Below are 26009 nucleotides of genomic sequence, written 5' to 3'. Positions count from 1 at the left end.
AGCTCTCTCCTTAGCTCTGGCTTCATTCCAAAATAGTGACCCTTAGGTTAGTCACAAGATGGCAGCTTGTGGCAAAATATCTAGCGAGAGAGAGAGAGAAACATTTTCTCCTTAGCACTTACCACACTCTAACAAAATACTTATTTTACACATTCCCTTTTTGTGATTGTCTCTTCCCACCAGATAAACATCAGGTGGGCAGGATTTTTACTTATTTTTTTTTCTTTTGTTTCAGTGTTGTGTCTCCAGTACCTAGCACAGTGTCTTGCACAGAGTAGTCATCAGTAAACATTTGTTGAATGAATGGATGAGTTCTCTTAACTCATTACATAAGCAAGTATTGCATTGCATATATTCCTGAGTCTTAAAACTATGTTTTCTATATTTTTGAAGGCATTTAATGATAGACATTACATTATGTAAATCTGGTTAAATATTTTTGGACATCATTGTTTTTATTCCACTTGTTTTAAATGTTTAATTTTACTTTTCATATTCTAAAACTATTATATAGAAATATTCTGGGGGCAATTTACATCAGAAAATTGGCTAAGTCCCTTATTTGAACTTATTTGAATTACTCTTGTTTTGGTTTTCTTTATTTTTTGTTTAAGATGAAGTGGTAGTTTAAAACTAGAAGGAAAGAAAATGTCCAAGTTTACATGTATGGCATATAGGCAGGTAGAAATTGTTTTTGCTAGCTCACTTTTCTGGTGTCACTTGTGTTTGAATATATTCCCAGCAAACGTTCTCATAAGACTTGTAGTACATTGTATTATTCATATCACAGGTAAAAGGCACTACTCAATGCTAACATTTTAATAGGCATGTACATTTTTATTTCAGGTAATCTAATGTCTGTATGAGGTTTTCTGAAAAAATAAAATGAGAATTTTTTTGTCTCCTTGGTGACACTATTATGTCACTAAGTTAGGATGGCAGTTTCTAGCCATTAATTACTGTTCTCTTAAGCTCTCCTAGAATAGTGCATTCTGTTAGTTTTATGTAAAAGGACACCATCTTTTCCAACAGTAATCTATTCTGTGTATTCCTGCTGGATGAACCTTACAGAGGCTCACCTTTTATTTAACTCTCCTGTCTTTTTTGATATAAAATAATAATTAAACTCCATAAAAACCTGAAGAATTAGGACCCAAACCTTTGTCTCCAGCTTTGTCCCCATTACTTTACTTCAAACATTTTAGTTTTCAACCAAAATAAACTACATATTTTCCCATCTGTGACTCTTGTTCTTCCCCCAAACTCAAGTTCCTTGAGCTTAGCATGCTGCATCTCATTATAGCATATCCATAGGTTCTTCCAGAGCAGCTCATGTGGCACCTGTACTATAAGGTTCCACACTTGGCTCCATTGGGAGTTCTCTCTCCTATTTCTCCATTGCTCTAATATTTCAATTGTTCGGTTGTTACACTCTCATGCACTTATAAAGATCTGCTGTAATAAAGTTATTTATGGCTCTTCTCACCCACTTAAGAAGAGTAGTTTTGCTTTAAGATCCTTCTTTGAGCTGCCGCAGTCTGTGCTGTTGCTGAACATGTTCTTGACTACTTGACTAGCTTCAGGAAATGTTTGAATGGAGACAGACTCATTTTGTTAGAAGTAGCTTATCTGCACGTTTCCATCACACTAAGCAGTACCCAGATTCTAAAATGGGAAAAACATATCTATTTATTTATTGAGGTAGTAAGAACAAAAGGAAAAATGTAAAAACCTGTCAGTCACCCAGTGCCCCATGACAGAGTAGGTTAGGACCAGGATCAGGGAAATGGGTAGGTGTGGCCAACCGTAGGTGTCATCAGTCACCACCTGGTTGTGGGCCCATCACTTCCCTCGGTTTTATGAGGTAATTCACTTGGAAAGAGTGAAAATCACCTGAATAACCAAAGTGGCCCCCAGCATCCTAATGTTGGGGCTTGGCCTCTGTATAGGCTGCTGCCCTCCCATCACCCCACTCTCCTTTCTCCTTTCACCCTTATCAGGAACAGTTTGCTTTCTGATTGGTCCAGTCCATTTCCCCAAAGCTCTGCTGTGTGGAGTAGAGGCAAGCAGGGCCTGATTGCTCATTATTCTCTTTCCTTTTAAGATCCCAGCAGAAGAGTTTTTGGGTGGCAAGAATACTTATTTATTTTGGTTCAACTGCTTTATCTTACTTAGGGAAGGAGGGTTTGTAATTGTATGTATCAAAACATTTCTCTAGGCAGGTGATGCCAAGCAATCTGGAGGTGTTCTTGGATATTTGTCTACTCCAGAGCTAACCTACACATAGTATGAATTTTGCTTATATTCCAGAAGGAGTCAAATCTTAAAAGTTTTTTGGCATTTGCTGTATCTTTCCATATCTTCCGAGGTTAGATAACCACAAACAGAAATAGGTGGTCAATACATATTAGCTGAATAAATCAATACGTACTTTGTTAAATAAATACCTGCCTTCGAAGGGAGTAGAAAGCAAAGGAATTAAAAATATTTTAATTAATTTTTATTAGCTACATTTATAATATAAAAGAATAGATTATCCAGATAAAAAACTAAATAATTAATATTAAATAAACAGCAAACCACCAATCTACCCATACTTTATCCCCTGAGCTCTGTGTTCTTCTACACGGGTAATTTCTTTTCATAGCTTGAGTACATCTACGACCTCTACTTTCTTTTTAAATACATACAGTTCTCAACTTGATGTTTTTTCCCCATAGACATGTTACAATATTGGTAGTTAGAGAACTATAGTATATTTTTAAATGTCTACATGATTTTATGTTATATGAATGTACCATATTTTATTTAACCAGAATAAATTTTATTTAACACAATGAATGACAGTTTAGGTTATTTCTAATATTTTACTGTTTATGAAGAACATTGAAATGACCATCCTTATTAATGTGTCTTTGCTTATTTCTGCCCCTGTTTCTTAAAAGATAAATTCCCAGGAGAAATGCAGATTCAAGGGCTATGAAAAATGTAATTTTTGTTAGATGTTTACTCTAGTCTTCCTTCCCACCACAATAACTCTGACCTCAAACAGTGTCCAAGTGTATTTATTTGTTCACATCCTTGTCAGTGTTATCATTGGATTAATTTCATTCTGGGTTTCATGCATTAATTAGGGTTTATCTCTGCCTTCCTCCCATTCTGTTCGTTTTGTGTGTGTGTTGGGGGTGGGGTCTGTCAGGGCATAAGCATTTTTTTTTTTTTTCTTTTGACGCAGAGTCTTAACCTGTCACCCAGGCTGGAGTGCGGTGACATGATCTCGGCTCACTGCAACCTCTGCCTCCTGGGTTGAAGTGATCCTCCCACCTCAGCCTCCCAAATAGCTGGGACTGCTATTCATGCTTCATCATGCCTGGCTAAGTTTTTTAGTAGAGACGGGGTTTCACCTTGTTGGCCAGGCTTACCTCAAGTGATTTGCCCGCCTTGGCCTCCCAAAGTGCTGGGATTACAGGTGTGAGCCACTTTGCTTAGCCTGAGCCACAGTGCCCAGCCAGTTTTCTCAGACTTTAAACTCTGCAGTGTTTCAGGTAGAAGCCTGGCAGTATGGCCTGTGAACCAGACCTGACTCTTGGCCCAGCTTGGCTGTCGGCTCTCTGTTGCTACCTTGAATAAGTGCATTTTATTTCTTTATTCCTCATTTTCCTAGGGGGTAAATGTCAGAAGTTTAATGCCTACTTGACTTTTTTTCTAAGCCTCTGAGATTGAATTGGAGCATCAGAGGGCTAGTGAGGGGAGGACACATCCCAAATTGGATGATTTTCAACATTCTGAGCCACATTATTCTTATCCGAAAAAGTGTATCAAATGGGCTAAATATCTTTCAGTGTCTGATTAAATCTGCCAGTCAATGAATCTGTATTCAAAGTGATATGAAAGAAACAAATGTCCCATGCTAATAACACTAAGAGTTTCCTATTCCATCTAGTGGGTTTCATTGGGGCTTTGAAATAAATAATTGAAAATTGATATAGTTTTATTTTTGCGTATTCTTTGGCTGAAATTACGACCATCCACAAATACCTTCTTATGTGTTCTCCTTCTTGTCCCTTTTCTTACTCTGTTTATTGATTTGTGGGACATGTAAAACCCACTTTAAATTATATACTTCTAGTTTCCTCATTGATAGAGTTTGGATGTTTGTTCTTGTCAAATCTCATGTTGAAATGTGATTCCCAATGTTGGAGGTGAGGCCTGTTGGGAGGTGTTTGGGTCATGGGGGCGGATCCCTCATGAATGGCTTGGTGCTCTTATGGGGCAATGAGTTCACTTCACATCTGGCTGTTTAAAAAGGAGCCTGATGCCTCCCCAAATCCTCTTGCTTCCCAAGCCCTTGCTTCCTCTCTCATCATGTGATATGCTGCTCACCCTTCACCTCCTGCCATGACAGAAATCTTCCTGAGGCCTCACAAGAAGCCGAGCAGATGTGAGTGCCATGCTTATATAGCCTGCAGAATTGTTAGCCACATAAACCTCTTTTCTTTTGAATTACCCAGCCTCAGTATTTCTTTATAGCAACACAAAATGGACTAATACACTTATAATTGTTATTTTATCTTATCTTGGACAAAGTCGTGTTAGGTTTTTACACATGACATTCAAACATTAATGTAGGGACCACAAACTTAGAGGTCCAGCAATAATAGGGTATAAGAGCTCTGTGCTCTTGGGGATTAGAGAGGGTGGGGAGCCATAGCAGTGATGCTTGTTGAAGGGGCCAGTTGTGTAGCTCCAGCCACATAACTTTTACCCACATCGTGAAGCACAGGATGGCAGAGGTTCTGATTTTTATAGAAAAGCCAGAGTGTTTATTTATGTGAAATTTTCTGATCTTTAAATACCTGACAAAGATTAAAAAATACTGCACAGGCTACATAAACCAAGTCTGTGGGTTGGATCTGGTTCTACTGTAAATCCATGTATGGTTAGAACATCGTCTTCCTTTTCTTATTGATACTGTCTTATTGTTAACAAACTTGTCTCATGCTGAATAAAATGTTGGGATACAATTTCAGTTTCCGACATGTGCTTTTAGAAATAAATGATACTTTCAAAGCAAATCTTTTACCATCTTTCCATAATCTGAAATGTGTGTGGAAATAAAATAATGCCTTTTTAGTTATAGCATTAATATATAACATTTCACCCACTTATGAAAGGAAAACTCCTAATGACATCCTATAGGATATTTCTTTGCTTCTTTTTAAAATTCTGTGACATCTATAGTCTCCCTGTGTTTGTCAGTTAATATGAAAATGAGAATGGATTTATTTTTGATCAGTATGTTCAGGGTGAACTAAACACATTGTAGTGAGATAACCAATCTACAGCAGAGTGGGATGCTAGATACTGTGCTCCTTGCAGTGATTTATGGAGGATCCTGTAATGATTTTATTTTTCTTGTTCATGCATGCATTATTCAATCAGCACTTAATAGGCATTTTCTCTAAACTCAGCACTGAATTGAGTGCTATGGGCACAGCAGGAGTAGGTGTAAATAATGAGTGAGTGGGGGATATAGACAGGTGGAAGTAGGTCATCAGGTTATTATAATACTGTGACAGGACAACACTGCTGAGAGAAGGTTAGAAAAGGCACCTCACTTAACCTTGGGGGTCAGGGAACACTTCCAAAGAAAATGATAACTAAGTTAAGATCTGAAGAGATGGAGGAAATTGGTGAGGCCCAGAAGCTGTGAAGAGGGAGCAGAAAGGACAGTGTCTCCTAATTTTGAAAGAACACGGGGGATTGAAGATCTGAGAAAAGCACCATATGGCTGGAGTTCCAAGTGTGATAGGGAGTCGGGAGCTGCGTGGAGACCTCTCCATCAGGAGCCTGTTGTGCAGGCTCTTGTAAGTCCTGTTAAGCAGCTGTTGAGAGGTTTTAAGAAGAGAAGTGACTAGATCAGATAAAGGCAATTTTCAAAAGGTGATTTGAGCAGCAGTTTCCTTTTTAGCTCCCCCTTTACTTATTACTGTCTTCTTAAACCTCTTTGTCCAGGTGGTGATGCTGCAAGTGAACAGTTTTCACAACAATCAGGATATATCTGATGTCCTTTTAGTCTTCTTAGCTTCAGGTTTTTCTGCCTTCAACACCTGGAAGGATATGAAGATAAAGGGAAACCATGACCACAGCAAAAAACTAGGAATGGATGCAAGAAAACTAAGACAAAAGGAAAAGCAGAAAATATTTATTTTATTATGAAAATGGAATTGTACTGTATCAGGAATCAGGAGGCCAGAATTTGAGACCTATGACCAAATTATTTTATATTTTATTGTCCTCAATTGTCAAATAAAGGCTTGGATTGGTGTTTTTGAAGGTGACCCTGAGTTTTACAGTTCTGTGAGGGTTACTTCAGTTGTGCATGGTGAATCAGTCACCCTGTGTATCAGTCAAATTACAAATGTATTCAATGCACTAAGATTTTATATATATGTGTGTGTATGGATGTGTGTGTGGGTAATGTACGTGAAACAAGAAGAAAACTTACTAGAAAGGGAAGCATGGGTCAGTAGAAGGTTGAATGCATTGGAGAAGATGATGGTAATGCTAATAGTGGGTGGATGTTTGCCATAGCTCTCAGGAGCTGCCTGTCTCTTAGGGAAAGGCAAGTTGTATGAGCAGGAGCTATTGTCAATACCAGTCACAAGTGTACATTGCAGAGACTGTCCCCTCAACTGTTTGTAACCCAAACTGTCCAGGAGTCAGATAGTTTCTTACCTAGAGGAATGTATGATAAGATTACCTCTTTCTCCAGTTCCTCTGTTTGACAGTGCATACAGAGATGCAAGATTTCTGGAGAATTTAAGGCCATAATAGAGAAACCTGTTTTTCTTCCCCTTTGTCATTTTCTTGAATACCTGTTTTTTTTTAAATTATTGTGACAATTTGAAGTTACCTTGCTAATTTATTTATTATTATTACTTTTAGAGACAGAGTTTCCCTCTTCTACCTAGGCCGAAGTGCAGTGGTGTGATCATAGTCATAGTGTAACCTCAAATTCTTGGGCTCAACTCTCGCTCTGTCACCCAGGCTGGAGTGTCGTGGCGTAATCACAGCTCACTGCAGCCTCAAACTCCTGGGCTCAGGTGATTCTCTTGCTTTAGCCTCCCGAGTAGCTGGGACTACAGGCATGTGCCATCATGCCCAGCTAATTTTTATTTGTTATAGATATGGAGTCTTGCTATGTTGCCCAGGCTGGCCCTGAATTCCTAAGATCAAGCTGTCCTCCCACCTCCACCTTTCAAAATGCTGGGATTACAGGTGTGAGCTGCTGTGTCTGGCAGATCTTTTAATGTTATTATTTTTTGTTTTGAAGTAGTTTCCCTAGTATCAAGGAGATTTAGGATGTCTTTATTTTTAGAAAAAGTTGGAAGGAGAATATTCTCAAGCTTATTAAATAACATTTTGCTATATGTAACTTTGCATAAACCATTTTATTATCACAGATTTCTAAATGCTGAACACTTGCGATGTCACTCTACCCTTTATAGGTATGTATTCCTGTCTTGCTTTTATGTATTTCCAGATGTAGAATGGCCTCTTTCAAATGCTGCATTAGCTGGAATAATGTGAAGCAGGAAAGTTAAATAGTTAAAATGAAAGAAATGAGCCCACGCAGAGGCTGGGATTCCCCAGTCTTTGCCACCATATGGTTGGAAGGCCTTAATGCCTTTTCTTAGATTAAATATCTCATAAACACCCTGAACATTTGAGTGATGCTAGCATTGGCCAAGCACGGTTATTAGCAGCTGAGCATTACTGGATACTGACAAGGAGGACAGGTACAAGTGATAGAGAAGCAAATTGGGACTCAGTGTATTAGTGACCTTCATGTAAGTGGCAGAGCTTGCTCAGGGCTGAGGTGAACTTAGGTGCTCACAAGGCCACTGCTGAGTAGAGTCAGCCTGAGGGATTTTAAGGCTTGTCCAGGCGTAGGAGGATGACTGCCTGAAGGTGAACTGACGCTTTGGGTAACACAGGCTCTGGGACTGTGGGCCTTCCAATGAACTGTGCTGTACTTTGTAGTTTTTTTTAGCTTTGACTTTGTTTCAGTCAAATGAAGTAGTGGTATGTTTGAAATTTTAATTCAGCTCCAACCAAAATCTGTATTCATTTTTTATGGTCTTTTCTTTCTCTTTCTTCTGTGCTCATAATCTGTTTTCATTATGATCAGATCTGCTGATTCTATATGTTTATCAAAGCACTGGTTCTAAAGCAATTTACTGCAAATCTTACTCTTTCACAGATTTTAGAATTGTAGTGGGATTGGAAAGGCCATATAATTATGACCTTATCAACAGTTCATTAATAATGAAAAACTTTGTTGGCTGACATTTTTTGGGCTTTTCAACTGAACAGGAAAAAACTGCACACATCAAAATACCATCAAATTTTCAGAATAAAGAATTTCCTTTGCCTTCTAGCTCAAGACTATCACTTTCGGTAGACTCTACCTCAGTAGCTTTGTGTGTGAGAGAGAGGTAACCCAAGGAAGAAAAGACAAAGATAGACACTAGATAAATGAACTGAGGGACTGACTTAGCTGTTTCTGTTGATATGCTTGTAGAGCAGCAAGTAGGTTGAAGTGTAACTAAATACATAAACACACACACACACACACACACACACACCATAAACATGCTACCCCTCTCCCTCTGTGAGAGCCATAGCACAGTGATTTTTAAACTTTAGGATGTGTAAATATTAAATGGACAGTTTGGTTGAAATATAGAATATAAGCTTCATGAGAACAAGAGTTTTTTGTCTGTGTTTCCTCTGTTTTATCTCCAGTGCCTTGTGATTGGCATGTAGTAGATGTTAAATAAATATGTATTGGGTGATTTGTGGGTTCCATCCTTATAAACTTATATTTGGTAGCTTTGGGATAGGACTCCATGAATCTGCATTGATATCAGGCACACCAGTTGACTTTGATGTAGCTGGTTGGAGGGCCATACTTTGAGAAGCACTGCATGCTGAGCCTGGAGCTGTGGCTGTCGTGAATGGTGAATGGTCTGCTTCTCCATAAAGGGAGGTGGGTTCTAATTTGCTTAAGAATATGCTGCAGAACTACCTTGTTTTGTGGAGGAGTCTGACAGTGCTTTACCTCTTGACTACAGTCTTACAAAGTTGAGTATCTTATTTGCCTTTGGGTGCTGGGACTTGTAGCCATGGCAAAGGAGACGTTTTCTCACTTTAAACTTATCTGTAAAAGATACAGATGTGTAAATATTATATGTAAAAGCATACAACAATAGCTATTCATATACATTCATTTAAAGAGAGGTTGATTTAAGTCTATTCAGACAGCAAGGTCAGGCACAGTAGCTCATGCCTGTAATCCCAGCACTTTGGGAGGCCAAGGTGGAAGAATCACTTGAGTCCAGGAGTTCGAGACCAGCCTAAACAACATAGCAAAACCTCATCTCTACAAATAATTAAAAACAAACAAACAACAACAACAACAACAACAACAAAAAATTAGCCAGGGGTGGCAGCAGGTACCTGTGGTCCCAGCTGCTCAGGAGGATCACTTGAGCCTGGGAGGTTGAGGCTGCAATGAGCTGTGATTACACCTTGCACTCCAGCCTGGGCAATAGAGCAAGACCCTGCCTCTAAATAAATACATAAATAAAACATACGTAAATACAAATCTAGTCAAATAGTAATAGCTAATATGATATGAATGGCTATTCTTCTTAACCAGAAAACATAAGGGGCTTGGTGTGAAACCACTCATCTTTTTTTTTTTTTTTCAATCACATACTTTGTAGTGTTCTTGTTAACTGTACATGTAACCCATGTGTAATAAAGTATAAAATAGTTAAAGTGAAGCAAACTGCCGAACGGCCTTTAAACCTAGTTTTTATGGCCAGACCAAGATTAAAAAATAAAAAACCTGTTATCAGGTCTTGCAGAAACCCTCAGTCCCTAAATTGTCTCTTTTCCTCCTGAAGACAGTACCTGAATTATAATCAACACCATTCCCATCCTTGTTGCTAAGTACATTTCCTTTCCCCAGAAGTTACTAGCAAGATGTTTGCATTTAAGAAGAGCCACATGTCTAGCATTTATGTAGTACCTGCATTTGTTTGGATCTTTCCCATCACAAATAGGACCAAGATTAACTAGAGCATGGAACAGCAGGAGAGGGTCATTTATAGGTTGAACTAGCAGTAAATGGAGACAGTAAGATTGAAAATGTTTTGCACTGAGTAAATTTTAATGCAGGAAAGTAACTATTTAGAAAAGAAACAGATTTAACATGTTAGATTAATATGTGATATGAGAGCAAGTTACAGGCTGAGACAGGGTCTGCAGTGTACCAGGATAGAAAAAGAGATCCTTAATATACATATTTCCACTAGTACCCAAGTGAGGAGGGATTAGAAGTGAAGAATATTACTGCAGTTATAATGATTCATTATTGTATTATAGTTCCATATTGTATAAACACCTGTATGCTTTTTATTTAATAGTGTTGTTTCAGTTCTTTAGCAAATTCACTTGTAATAAAAACTTTTCCAGATATCTCCTTTTTAGATAAAAGCAATATATCTTTATCATAAACAATTCAAATGATGCAGAAAGATACATGTAGGATATTAAATTATTTCTATATCTCTTCTCAGCTATAACTATAATTTGATGAATAGATTCTTCCTTTTTAAAAATGCAGTCAATTGGTGGTGATTTGGTAGCAGATTAACTGGTATGAATATTAACGGTGGTAAAAATAACAACACATTTGTGAAAAAATTTAAATGCTTTGAACCAGGTAAATTCTACTAGGTTGAACCATGTACAATTGCTGTGTTAGTAGGTAAAAAAATGTCAAATATTGGCAGTTTCATGTGGTCAAGCTATAGTATTAGAGGAATGTGTTCTTTACAGTGATTTAGTAACCAGCTGATGTGGGCATGTGAGGCTACAATGTGGAAATAGCCTGTATCTCACCGCTCTTTGCCAGTAGTCAGGTGATGGATAAATAGGTATCGATGCTAAGGAAGAGGGAAATGGTTTAGGCTGTAATTTCCAATATCACATTTCAGTTCTATGATGTTGGGGAAATTAGAGAGAAGCAGAGCAAAAGAAATATGTAGTGGGATTGAATTTTTGCCCATCTCCAAACTGAAAAACTCTTAAGAAGCAAGTGAAAACAGTACACCTTTTCATAGATATAAAACAACTTACATGATATTTTAAAAGTATTCCTAACCTGCTGTATTACCTTTCCAATTTTGGATGATATCTGGTAAATAAAAAAGTCTCTAAATCCTGAATATGATTTTAGCTAAATTAAGGATTACATGGCACCACATTTATTTTAACCTTATGTTTAGAGTTGGCTATGACCTCTTTCCTCCATAACCCACAGTTGACTCTTTGTACGCATGCGTGTATAAAGAATAAAAAGCAAATATGGGGTCAAACATTTAATTCTATTTTTTAGCCCTATTCCTTTATTGTTTTTCATTTATTAGTTTATGGTTCTGTGTGTGGAGTGTTTATTGTATTAGATATCACTAAGGAGAAGGTCCAGATTGATCACAATCACAGTGTTTATCATTGCTCTCCCAGTGTTTAGGCCAAGCAGGCAGCATGCATTATAGAACCATGAATGCACTAACCCGGAGCTGCGTATCAGTGCTCAGCGTACGCACATATTCCTTCTCTGCTAGACTGTGTCCTCATTATAGACAGTTAAGCAAGCAATCCTGTCTCTTTTGTGCATGCATTTTTTAAGTCCCCCCTTTATATTTCCCCTCAGAATATTTTAGCTATGAAAATATTCAGACTCCACTGACAAGTAAGGGAGATGGAACTTAGTAGTTAAAAGTAGTTTTACTATTTGTAGTAAAAGTAAATTTCAACAGCCTTAAAGCTATCAAGCTGTGGGCTTGAAAAAGAAGTTGATGTTTGTTGTGGTTGTGGCTTGAGATATAGTTGGCTCCTTAGGTTTCATGAGTAGTCATTCTGGAAAAGTCAGGCAGCAATCCCTCTACTCCACTCTGCTGAGAAAGAACACATAAGGTGAAAGGAGCCTGTGAATGTCTTTTTTCTCCCAGAGGCTAAAGGCGAAGTGATGGCGGATGAGCTGTGTGTCTTTGTAATCTCTTTTTTCCTAGTAGGACATCAAATAATGATCTAGAAAATTATCTCAAATATTACAGGGGTTTTTTCCCCTTTATTAACATTGGTTTTGGGAAAAAAAACCACCACTACAGTGGGTATCTGATAAAATGAACTTACTCTGATTTTCTGTATTATCTCAAAATTTATTTTAATCATGATGGGACTAGAGTTTAGATGAAATTCATTTCTTCCAAGTTGGAGTGAAAAATTAAGATGTTTATTCGCAAAGTGGGATGCCAAGGTTTGTGTATGGCTGCTGAATATGAATCTGAATCCTTCTGCCAACCTAAGGGAAGGCTCCCTGCATCCCTCTATCCTACTGGGACTTTGTCAGAGCACAACTACCTCTATGAGCAAATGTTTTTCTGTTTTTGTATGGTTTTGACACCACAGTCCCCAAACTATTGTTACAATTTTCACCCTTAACTCTAATTACAAGTCTTTTGCATCATGTGCAATTTTACCTTTTCAAATCTCACTGGTGAAATAAATTTAAAACATTGCCATATGTTTACCTAAAATTTATAATGAAACCAAGGGTGCTTGAATTACTAATGCTAATGTTACAGGATTTTTGTAGATAAACAATGACAGAATAACATGTCCTGTGTTTATGATATTATTAGGATTAAATGGAGTAAGATTTTGACAGTGTTTGTCTTGATGAGGGAGACACACTGGCTCTAGAACTTGTAGGTGTTAATCTCTGGACTGACTTGGCAGCTAGGAGACTCCCTTGCCTTGCTAACAGCAGGAACTGTAGTATCTGGCACCTCGCTGGGACCAGTGGCTGCTGCCTTTGGCAGCCTCAAAGTTAGTCATGTCTGTCACCTACCGTAATGTTGGTACATATCGTAGGCTGTTTTCTGTCCATTAATGCCATTTTTCTGCCATCAGCTTTGAAATTAGTGGCTCTGTCCTTTTCCAAGTATGAATTCATTGTGTTAATCTTAAAAGCAAGAGGGCTCGTTCAAATTCAGATGTTGGTATTTATTTAACTGACAGTGTGTTTCAAAAGTTTATATAAATATGTTTTGAAATCTAAAATCTGTCATAATTATTGAGATTTATTAGGATGTAATGTGGAGGCTTTGAGGTTTCATCTAAGTGATCAAAAATAGAATATGAAAAATGACATGATACTTTTCTATAATATTAGTCACTTTCAGGAAAAAACATTTTCTTCTTAAGATGAATGTTGGCAGGAATTTGACTTTACTGAAATTGTGGGACAAACACAGTAGGAAATGATAGGTGTGAAGATATTACGTTGAGAAATGAGAAACAATTTAGGTGTAAGTGGTAAGAGAAGAAAGGCAGTAATTGGGGAAAAACGGTTAAAAAAAAATCCTGTGTCAAAGTGTCCTCTGGGTATGAGATTCTCACTGAAGTGGAAGCTTTAATACCTTTATGGAGTTGTTGCCAATAAGGATGGATCATCTCTGAATTTGACAACCTGAGGTATTAACTTGAAAAATGGAATTTGACAAGATTGCAAATAATGTTCAATAATATGTTTCCAAAACTTGCTTCACAAAGCCATGTGCGTTTCTTACAACATGATATTCAGGGGCCCTTAATTCATTTGATCTGAAAAGTTCCTGTGCAGGCTAGGTGTTATGTACCATACCTTGCCATCATTTAAAAATACCCTGCTGTGGTTTGAAATAATGATCTCTGAGGATGTGTGCACCTCAGAAGACTGGTGCAGAAGCAAGTATCCCTTTTAAAATGAGCCTATGTGATCCCCAGATTAATATCTGAAAGCTAGCTACCTAATAATGTTTTAATTGCTTAAGGCTACTGGGCTAGTTGAATAATTGAAAGAAAGAAGATTGTAAATTATTAGAATTAACAATACTAAACTCTATGGTAAATCTATGGTGATTGTTTCTTCAAAGTTAATGTGCTGTGATTTTACTGTGTTATTGTAATTACTTTCTCACTTGAGTGCTGGTTTATAAAGCTCAGATAAAATAAGCCTGTAGATATTTTTACAATAAGGTTTTTAGTGTGCAAAACTAAGTTTCTCTTGGCAGATATGTGTAGGGCAGAAGAGAAGTCCTCTCTACCATAGTTAGTGTCTACTTCTCTTGCCTGGGAATACACATTGTTGCTCCAGATTCAGTTCCAGAGGGAACACACTTCTTATTGCCTTCCACACTGATCGGTTATCAGACTGCCTTCTTTTGACCAATATGTGTTTATAAAAGTTTATATTTGGATTAGGGATTTAATATATTGTTATGAAATAGGTTTGCTTGGGGAAGACAATGGAAATTCATAGCAGTAACAATAATTCTGATAACACGAGCTCACATTCGTGGAGGTAATACTGGCACTTAGTGTACTACTGAGTCCTAAGTACTTTATTTTTGCCTTCTCTGATGACTGTCCAGTGCAGACTCATTTGCATGGTAATCGTGCATCTAAAATATTATTTTAGTGAAAATATTAAATAATTGAAATTTATTTTAATATGTTAAAACATGGGTAAATCTCTTAATATTATTTTTTAAAAGACTTTACATTTTAGAGCAGTTTTAGGTTCATAGCAAAGTTCATTGGAAAGTGCAGAGAGTTTCCACATATTTTCCATCCTTCACATATGCATAGCCTCCCCAGCTATCAGAATCCCCAACCAGTGTGATACATTTGTTGCAGTTAATGAACTTGGAATAACACATCATTACCCAAATTTCATCATTTACATGAAAGTTCACTCTAGGTGTTGTAAATCTCTCTTTAAAGATATGGCCTTGCTGTGTTATTATTTGCCAAGGGATCAAGGACCTGCTCAGGGCCACCAGTGTGAGCAACTAGATTCTGAATAAATACTTGATTAATAAATGAATTACTACAAGTTATTGATAGAATATAGGCAGAATGTTTTTTTGTTTTTTTCTCTTCAGATTTTATAGATTGTTAACAAAAAACCAAAATGAAGACATAGTGTTTTTAATGTAATGGTAAAGAGGAAACTTCTGTGTTTTGAATACTCTACTTGAATTGTCATTGCTGTAAAAAGAAATAATTTTGATTTTTTTTTTTTACTCAGGTATGAAGAATTTATTCTTAATACTCGTGCTTATGAGTGTATAAATGCTCATATATTAATTTAATAAAGGTTTCAGTTACTTGATAGGATGGGCTACTTGCATTGTACAATTTTTTTTAACATATTTTCCCCTGTCTTTCACAGTTCTTTTATTCTTACATGGAGTTAGAAAGATGTAAGACTAAATTGACCACCTAAATTTAATAAATAATATTTTGTAAATATATTTATATCATTTGACCCCCTAATTCTATTTTTCACAATTTATTATAAGGAGATAATCCAAAAGGAGGAAAACTAAGTGCCCAGTCATGTCTTTTGTGATATTATTTATAAACATAAATCTTAATCTAAAATTTCTTTAAGATGAGCAGTGTTAAAAAGAATCTGATTATGGGGATGTGATGTGTCTCATTCCTTTTTTTTTTTTTTTTTTTTTTTTTGATATGCAGTCTCACTATGTTGCCAGGCTGGAGTGCAGTGATGTGATCTCAGCTCACTGCAACCTCCATCTCCCAGGTTCAAGTGATTCTCCTGCCTCAGCCTCCCAAGTAGCTGGGATTACAGGCACCCGCCACCACGCCTGGCTAATTTTTGTATTTTTAGTAGAGGCGGAGTTTCACCATGTTGATCAGGATGGTCTCAATCTCTTGACCTCGTGATCCACCTGCCTTGGCCTCCCAAAGTGCTGGGATTATAGGGATGAGCCACCACGCCTGGCCGCGTCTCATTCCTTTTTTTATTCAAAGGAAAAGAGGCTTGCATTGAGGAAGGAGTGCAGTTTAAGAGGTAAAGCCAGCTATTCTTTGTCAAGGTCTTGAAATTGCTAACATTAGCAGCTGGGCTTCTCTGGGTTTTTGGAGGAGTAGATACCCAGAGGCCCTGTGTGGAAACTGAGTTTTATCAGCCGAGGTTTGGGCATAGTGGTAGTCTCAGAGTCAAAGGAAGATTGGTCAAACTTGAGGAAGAGCTGCTAGGTGGCAGCAGGCTCTTCTTATTCAGAATATCCACCCCAACCCCTGAGGACCCCAGATGCATGACATTCAGTAAATTTGTTGAGTTCTTACTATGCTTTAGACCTTGATCCAAGAGCAAGATATATCAATGGGGGGAAAAAGAAGATTATGTTCCTATGAGAGAAGGGGTTTGGAGGACAATTAATGGTGGCTTTCTGATCTTGAATCTTCCCACTCATACTCCTCCAAAAGTCATAAATCCAACAAGGAGAACAAATAAAAATGGACAACTCATACCTTCAAGAGCATTAAGAGACAGCAACAAGCCTGTGATAGCAAAGAGTGACACAGGGGAAGCTGATAGAGGCTTAAGAAGCTGTGAAAAACAGTACAGGGGTATGGAGGACTTAATCAAATCACAAGCAACATTATTCCAGAAAGAGAAAGCTGGGATGCTGTGTAGTTCATTCACAGCACTGGATGCAAGAAAGGAAGCTGAAAGTGACTGGAATTGGCAGCTGTTGGAAAGCATTGCCTCTAGGGGAGAGTCATATATAGAGAGAAAGGGTGGTACCCGTTAAGACAGGATAGTGAAAGTAAAGAAGGAAGGAAAAGGGAGAAATTAAGGATCCTGTGGAAATGAAAAAGAAACAAGACAACCCAAACCCTTCTTCTTTTGTCTCCCAGTGCCAGCTGTAAAAACTACATAGAAGAGGGCAAAGGTGACAGAAAAAAAGACTCTCAGATTAGGAACCAGTTCATTAAATAAATAGGAATAGAATAAAGTAGCCCACATCTACCCAAAACGACTCTCAAACATTGAAAATAGGGATTACTGCATTTTAGTTGCAAAAACTCTTGCAAAAAGTCAACCGTAAAATTAAAACTGTGCATAACGCTGAAATATGAATTGAATATTTGAATTCATGCTTTTTGGTATATGAAACAAACAAGCCTACCTTTAGTTAGTAGTACAAAAGCTAAGTAGAGAAATGGACAAAAAATAACATGAAATAAAATTAGAGTTAATTGAACTTCTGGCAAGTATAGAAGAAAAGAAAAAGTCAAATCAGAAGTGAAGACTAAATTGCAAGGTACCTAAAGGAAAATCAGATTAAAATGGCAGGTGGTAACCCAACATATTAATATTTACATTGAATGTAAATGGTCTGAACATCAAAATGAAAAGTCAGAGATTGCCAAAATGCATTAAAAATATGACCAAACTATATACTGTCTACAAGAAACTTCAACTGTATGATATCAGTAGGATTGAAAAGAAAAGTATGGGTAAATACTAATCAAGAGAATGGTGGATGGCTGTACAAAGAGGACTTCAGAACAAAGAAATTTACTAGGAGTAAAGAGGACATTACATATTGATAAAACGGTCAATTCTCAAAGAAGACATAGCAATCCTAAACATGTATTCAGTAAACAACTGAGCTTCATAATACAAAAAGCAAAAACAAGCAGAACTCAAATGAGTAATTGACAGATCCACCATTACAGTTGAGGATGCCAGTATGCCTCTCTCAGTAGTTCATAGAACCACTATTCAGAAAATTAGTAAGGATATATTAATAGAAGAACTCAATGACACTATTAAATAATAGGATCAAATTGACATTTATAGAACTCTCCACCCAACATCAGCAGAATTCAGGTTCCATACCTATGGAATGTATACCAAGATAAACCATATTCTGGATAATAAACTATACAAATTTAAAGAATTGAAATCATACCAAGTATTTTCCCTGACCATAATGTAACCCAACTAGAGATTAATAACAGATGACAGGTAAAATAACTGAAAGAAGTTTTATCTAAGTGAAAACCTTGTTTTTCTGGCCAGGCACTCTGTTATACACCTGTAATTCCAGCTTGTCAGAAGGCTGAAGAACGAGGATCACTTGAACCCAGGAGTTTGAGACCAGCCTGTGCAACATAGTGAGACCCCATCTCAAAAAAAGTCTTGTTTTTCTACCCTTCATTTTGAATTGTTATTGACTTGGAACATGTGAAAATAGATATCCCTCATCTGACAGTGTGCCAAAATTATAATGGTATATATTAGTTGATTGTTATCCATGATAAATTGTTACTCTGTCCATTTTGTTTTACAGCTTCTCTGTTAAAAGGACTAAAACATGCTAACATAGTGCTACTTCATGACATCATCCATACCAAGGAGACGCTGACACTTGTGTTTGAATACGTGGTAAGTAAAATAAGACTTTTAAATTTAGATATTTAAAATATGAATGAAATTCTTAGTGTTATCATAGAATTTTGTTTTTAGATTGCTGTACTGAAGTTAATATTTTATCTGAATACATGAGAATTGTAATTTTGTATAAAATAATGGCCCTATAAGAGATTATTGAATGATATGTATCTTAAAAGAAAAACCCAGAAAAATGTTAACTTGAATTTTTATCATGTATGTTATCTATTTATAACCTATTTGTTACTAGGATACATTGTAATTTTTAGGTTTATTACATAGGATTCAACAGCCTGATGGTGATCATTATCAAAGAAAGCTCATAGGCAATAAGAATGGTTTTTTATTTTTGGATTTGTAACTTGGTTTCTCAAAAGCATGCTTATTAAGGTGTGTGTGTGTGTGTGTGTGTGTGTGTGTGGATTTGTAACTTGGTTTCTCAAAAGCATGCTTATTAAGGTGTGTGTGTGTGTGTGTGTGTGTGTGTGTGTGTGTGTGTGTGTGTGTGTGTAGGAAAGCCTGATACTTACAATTTAGACTTCAAAGTTTTCCCCCTCACTTGGTATTTCAGCTATTAATTAGAACTTCCAATTGCATAGCACACAATGTAATGATCTTCTTGTGTGAGAGTATTATTGCTAGAAGTCTTGGACTTGAACTCATAATTAATCCTTCTCCATTTCTCTTAAAAAACATATGGTATTTGTGTAGCACTACTTCAGCATTTAACTGTGGAATCGTGAAATGTAACCATGATAATTAACATCCCAATTTTCACAGATGGATCTAAGAACATGTAATTTATAAGACACAAATGACATCGGTGCAGACATTTATTTAGAATAGTTGGTATAGTCAGTGTATTAGGACCCCGTTTTGTAATTACCACACTACTTTTTAAAAAATTTGAAGTACTTTCCATTTTTCCTTAAAAAAAAAGATTGAATATTTGCAACATTTTTATTTTGCTTATGTCTGCCTGTGTCTGTTTGTCATTTGAAAATTGTTGTCTTATGAAGAAGCCATTTGTCTTGTCTATTTACATATAAATGATAGATACATTTGAATAATATGGTAATGTGACTGCAAGGACAGCTAGAGCTGAGCAGTTGCATGTATTATGTGGTACCAAGAATGGATACAGATTCACACATCAATGCAAACATAATTTCTTTTGTTTAATCCATGATTTTGGAGTTAATAATGTATTACAGCTGATTTAGACTTGGAACTTTTGATTCATACTTTTAAATATGTCTAGTTTACATATTTCAGTTAAATCTAGATTTTCCTTACTATGCTTGACTTTTGCAATGTTTTGTAGAAAAGAGATTTCAAAAATGTACTTATTCTGTCCCTCAAATTAGATAATTAAAAGGAAGGAAAGTAGCTTGTGCACTAAAATCAGTAACATTGGTAAAGAAACTAATAAAAGTAATGTGAAAATATGTCCTCTAAATCTTAAAAAATAATGAAATATATTTATGGGGCTAAAATGTACATATTGGATCAAGTGTCATTTGACAATTTTGTATTTATGTTGTTGCCAAATAAAGGGAAATAAATTCACTACCCTGCATTATTTACTGATAAAGACTGACTTTTAAACATAATCACTTTTCTTTGTGTGAGTGACATTTTCCCTAGTCCAACTCTTATGGAGACATCCCATGTCCTTTTAAATCAACCACTTAATAATATGGGCACATGAAGTATCTACAGTAACATTTTGTTCCCAACTTGTCCATGGAGTTCGGACATCATATAGATTACTCTTGTCTCTTTTAGAGATTGAGGCCAACTTGGGTCATTTTTGGCTTATGATTGCCCTGCCTCTGCTTCTATTGTCCTGTCTACCTGTGTCGCCTTACTTTTACACTGCTTCTTTGCCTTTTTCCTTTCTACCTTTCTTTTTCTATCTTTTCCTATTCTCATCATTTTCTATAATTTTGCTTTTTGCTGCTATATGTGAAGTTTGTTTTGTTTTTGTGCATTTTTAGTAAAAGATGTTTAGTTGAATTCCTGAAATCAGCCTTTGGTGAAAAGAACCGCTTCAGCTTGTAGAAATGTCTTAGGGATAGTCTTCTCATTTAGGGTGGGAGGGTGTAGATTTCTCAGCAGGATTAGTCTATTTGGCAATTGCCCAGTTCAAAAATAACTTCCCTGAATATTACCTAAAGTTTTTATTTCCTTAACACAAGTTTCCAATTGCTTGTTCTTTGTAAATATTTGGATATCTCAAGAAAAATTAAGGTTCTTACATACCTTAATGCATTGTTTTAATCAGATTGCTTTCCTCACAGTATCTAGCAGAAATAAACTCTACTCTTCTTGCAGGTTTTGAAGCAGTGGAAAGGCAATAATTATTATTAAACATTAAGTGCCTTGGAAATTAGAGCAGATATTAGTGAGCGGCATAAGGTAGGAAACAGGAGGGCACTGTGGGCTTGGGATGAATGAGTGAGGGCCACAGAAAGAGAGGCAAAAGAATAAGACAAATATGGCCACAACAATAAAACCCAACAGCTGAAATTAACAGAGTTTTATGCTGAGCACTGTACGGAGGGCTTTACATTCATTGTCACTTTTGGTGTTCTCAACAGCCTCATGAAACTGTAAATATCACCATTTTGCAAAGGAAAAACCTAAAGGTTAGGGAGATGAAGCAGTTATTTCCAAGGTCTTGTAGTTTGTAAGATAGACCCAGGCCCATCCTAATTGGACTGTTATAGCTACTGTTTATTTTTATCAATTTTAGTTAGCCTAGGTCTTTGGTCAGAAGAGGAAAAGAAAACTTTCTTCTTTCTTTCCATAACCTTCCTTTATTCTACACTTAATATCCTGAGTGCAGATAAGTCCTAAAAACAGTGAAACTGCTTTATAGTTTGAATAAGTTTTGTAGACTGGCCAAAAACCTGTCCATTGAAACTTTTATTTCAATTACAAAATGTGTTTTTAGTTTCCATAAAGCAAACTTGTAAGTTATAGTATTGTCGCATATATGCCACTAGGGTCTTCTGAAGTGCACACACATACACACACACACACACACACACACAACTTTGTTAGCAAGTTCTAAAATCAGTATCAGTCTAATTTAAAATTTCTAAAACTTAATGATGATGTTGCTGTATTTCAGAATTATTAACATCAAAGCTATTTTCTAAACAATGTTGATTTTGTAATTCCGTGTAATTCATTGTACCCTTTTCTGAGGGAGGTACCATTGTAAGTTAAACAGTAGGAAAAACCAATACCCCATGCCCATTAAAACCCTGGATATGATGGGAAAGTAAAATAATTTAAGATTCATTAGGTACTATTGTATTTTTCCTTTTGATTTCACAATGAAGTTTTCAAGGGCTTTTTGAGATACCTATGTAATTCAAGTTTTACCAAGTGAAGGATTCTTATTTATGATAATATGTACATACTATAAATGTATTTCTTTTTTTGGCTTTAAAGGAGAGCTGTAAGCCTAGTTGCTTTATATTATTGCCACGAATGGCATTTTAGGTTTTATAAAAGCCTTCTGAGGGCCAGAATAATGAAATAAGTGGTAAAAATTTAGTGATGTGAAAGAATACTCAAGGAAATGACTTTTGAAGGTCATTATTAAAGTGTTTTAGTGGCTTATAGGATATTGTTGGTGTAGGCTTTCTTTTAAGTAATAGGAAAAGCTTTACAGACCTAAAGTGTTCTGTAATTTAGATTCTTATACAGTTACAAAGTCTGTAGATACTACGATCTGGAAGCTGCAAGGTTGGGAACCCCTTAGGAAATGTGCTCCTTAAGTTGCTCATGTTGCTGTTGGGTAACATGTGGGCCCCTCTGATGCATGGTTTTGAGTACAGTTATTTCCAAGGTCTTGTAGTTTGTAAGACAGACCCAGGCAGTTGGGTCTAATATGTCAAATATGAAGGAACACCTTAAACCAAGGAGTGGCTCAGTTAGCTTGAAAAGGAATCTCGTTCATAATGGTCTAAAATATTATTATAGCTTTCTTTTTTCCCTATGCAGGTTTAAGACTTGGAAGAGAAAGGTAGAAAATGTAGTTGAGAATCATTGACTCCAGAATATATTTAGTTGTGAAAGTTCTAACAAATTTTTCTTCTACTTAAACAGAAAGTTAAGCAATTTAGTTTTTATTTTCTTTGCCAAAGACAAATAAGTGCTGCATTATCCTATTTAACACCATGCTGAAAAATTTAAAACAGATCCCATAAGTGAAAATAAGAATGCTAATAGCAAACATGATTATGTAAATATATATTGCCATTAAGCTAATAACTGTTCTATTTTAAATTACATAAGAGCAAAGCATGTATAGCAGCATTTTTCATTACATATTTAATAATTATGTGCAAGTAGAAATCAAAATAGAATTGTAATTACCAGGGAATAAGGAGGAGGGGAAAATGAGGAGTTGTTCAGTGGGTATAAAGTTTCAGGTTTTTTTTGGGGGGGTGGGGGGGATACAAGATGGATGATAAAAGTTTCAGTCGTAAGTTCCAGAGAGCTACTGCACACCATAGTGCATATGGTTTAACAATATGATATTGTGCACTTACAATTTTGGTAGTAGAATAGATTTTTATGTTAAGTATTCTTACCATCAGAAATATAAAAGCAAAGCTGGACACAGTGGCTCAATCCTGTGATCCCAGCACTTTGGAAAGCGGAGGTGGGAGGATTGCTTGAGGCCAGGAATTTGAGACCAGCCTGGGCAACATAGTGAGACCTTGTCTCTACATGAAATTAAAAAAAAAAAATTACCCAGGCTGGTGGCATGTGCCTACAGTCTTAGCTGCTCTGGAGGCTGAGGTGGAAGGATGCTTGAGTCCAAGAGTGCAAGACTGTAATGAGCTATAATTGTACCACTAGACTGGGCTCTGGATGGCAGAGCAAGACCTTGTCTCTAAAAAACAAACAAACTATATATATATATATATATGTATATATATATATGCATTCACCGATAATACCATCACCACAATCAAGGCAGTTAAGGTAATAAACATATCCGTTACTCCACAAGTTTCCTTGTGTCATTTTGCCTTTATTATACATATATATTACATATATATGTATATATATACACACACTATATATATATATACACACACACATACACATACATACACACACACTAATGGAGTAATGGATATATTTATTAACTTAATTGCCTTGATTGTGGTGATGGTATTATGGGTGCATGCATATGTCCAAACTCCTCAGATTGCATACGTTAAGTATATACAGTCATTTGCATATCAGTCATACCTCAATAAAGCTGTGAAACAAAAGCAACAAACTCAAAGCTAATCATGATATTATTAGGGATAATCATTTTGTTCCTATTGTGCTATAAACTAGTGAAATAGCCTAAACTAATGTATAACATTATATAAAACAAAAATATTGTATTTCACATGAAAACAAAACTGTATCAATAGAAATCATAAAGCCCATAAAATGTTTTTCTAGTGTTGTACATTCTACAAAGCACTCTCGTAGATGTTATTTTATTAGATGCCACCCTCAGCTCTTTGAGTTGTAGGTAGCATGTTATTTTTATGAAGTACTTTATTGATGAGGAAAAATAACGCTTAGAGAATTTAAAGCAGATTGACAAATGATTTAGTCAAGTTAAAATGGTAAAGGTATGACTTTAGCTCAAGTCTTCTGTGCCTAAAGATGCCAGTTACTCCATTTTAACCTGCAACTTACCTGTGTTAGCTACCTTCCTAGAGTTTTATATGATGGTCTAAGGTATGTATGATGTTAGAAGACGGGACAGGAAGCTGAAAATTACATTCTGTCTTTTCAACTTGCTACAGAATTTACTTAATTATTTGGTTTCTCTGCCTCATACATTTTGATGTTTAAATCTGTGAAGAATGCTGTGATCTGCATGATTTTATGCCACATCTGTTCTTGAAAAACTGTAGCTCTCTATCAATATTTTGCTTTCCAGATTAAACAGTCCTTGAGCAATTGAACATTTTTCTGCTTTCCTCTGAGATAGATGTATGTGCATATGTACGCACACATGCAACTTTAGTTGAGGGTGATCAGGGAGGGCTTGCTGAGAAGTATTTAGGTAAAATCTGAAGGAGGTGAAAGAGGGAGATGCACATATTTTTAGAGGAAGAACATTCTAGGCAGAAAGCTTGTCTGAGGAACAGCAGGGCTGTGGCTTGCAGGGAGCTAGCAAGGATGACAATAGGAAGAGACAAGGTTTGAGATGCAATGGCATTCAGATTGTGTTGGCTTTGAAAGGTTTGGCTGTACTGAGTTTGGCTTTGACTCAGAATGAGATGGGAAGCCTCCAAAGGGTGTTGAGCAGAGAAATTATTTGATCTGCCTCATATTTTATTGGATCTCTGGCTGCTTTCTTAAGAATGGACCAAGGGTGGGCAAGTTAAGAATCAGAGAGACCAGTCAGGAGGCTATCGCAATAAGATCTAAGCATGAAATGATGTCTGCAGAAGAGGTGAAGAGAAATGGTTGGATTCTGGATATACATTGTGTGGCTGACACACCTGTTGGGAAGACTTTAAAAGTGGGCAGGAACAACATGAGACTGGATAGCCAGACCAGAGCCAAAATCATGCCATGACACTGTCCACTAAGCACCCTGCTGCCACCTGCAGCCCCAATGTTGGGGCTGGACATTGTCTCTTGCTTTGCTGGCCTTGCTATCTTTGCCAGTGTTGCCAAAATGGGAACATCCTACATTATCATTCCTTCTTTGGACTGTTAGCTCGTAATGCTAAGCCAGGATTGATTGTGTTTGTTGGCTGAGATGAAGTTTCAAGCCCATGTTTTGACTGCACAGGACCGTAAGAAAGTGAGTATCTAGCATTTTGGCTGTTCTAATGGCAGGTGGGTCCAGTTTCCTGTCAAGATTCATAAAATACCATTGACTGCAGGAAGACATTGTGATGCATATACACTGTGGAATACTATGCAGTCATAACAAAGAAAGAGATCATGCACTTTGCAGGAACATGGGTGGAGCTGGAGGCCATTATCCTTAGCAAACTAACACAGGAATAGAAAACCAAATACTGCATGTTCTGACTTATAAGTGGGAGCTAAATGATGAGAACACATGGACACATAGAGGGGAACAACACACACTGGGGTGTGCTAGAGGGTGGAGGCTGGGAGAAGGGAGAGGATGAGGAAAAATAACTAATGGATACTAGGCTTAACACCTAGCTGATGAAATAATTTGTATAGGAAACCCCCATTACACAAGCTTACCGGTATAACAAACTTGCACGTGTACCCCAAGCTTAAAATAAAAGTTTTAAAAAATTCATAAAATCAGAACTTTTCTCAACTTAGGGAATACATTCGGATACAGGGCATGCTTCCGTTTTTCCCTGCTTTTCCACCATGCCCTAAGGAGAAAAAGACACCTCATAAACGTCCACTAGATTCATTATCTAGTCCCAGATAAGGTAAATCTAGAATGTGAAAAGAATTGGCAGGTGGTATATTCATGGAACCATTGTTTATAATCTTTGGGAAATCATCAAGAATGCAGATGGGTAAAAGTAATGCTGGTTTTTAAAGGGTGATGGGGGACAAATCTGAA

The 26009-nt window shown here is 36.6% G+C and overlaps 1 protein-coding gene across 7 annotated transcripts in view; it reads left to right on the top strand.

Moving 5' to 3' along the window:
• CDK14 (cyclin dependent kinase 14) overlaps positions 1-26009 on the top strand; it is a 592881-nt gene that overhangs the window by 234287 nt on the left and 332585 nt on the right. For all 7 annotated transcript variants that reach the window (XM_054495986.2, XM_063667603.1, XM_054495990.2 and 4 more), the window contains one exon: positions 18300-18394. In XM_054495986.2, the coding sequence (XP_054351961.1) occupies positions 18300-18394 (95 nt within the window). The remainder of the gene's footprint in view (positions 1-18299; positions 18395-26009) is intronic.

This window comes from Pongo pygmaeus, chromosome 6 (assembly GCF_028885625.2).
Source record: "Pongo pygmaeus isolate AG05252 chromosome 6, NHGRI_mPonPyg2-v2.0_pri, whole genome shotgun sequence".
Classification (NCBI taxonomy): Eukaryota; Metazoa; Chordata; class Mammalia; order Primates; family Hominidae; genus Pongo; species Pongo pygmaeus.
This window is presented reverse-complemented; position numbering and strand designations above follow the sequence as displayed.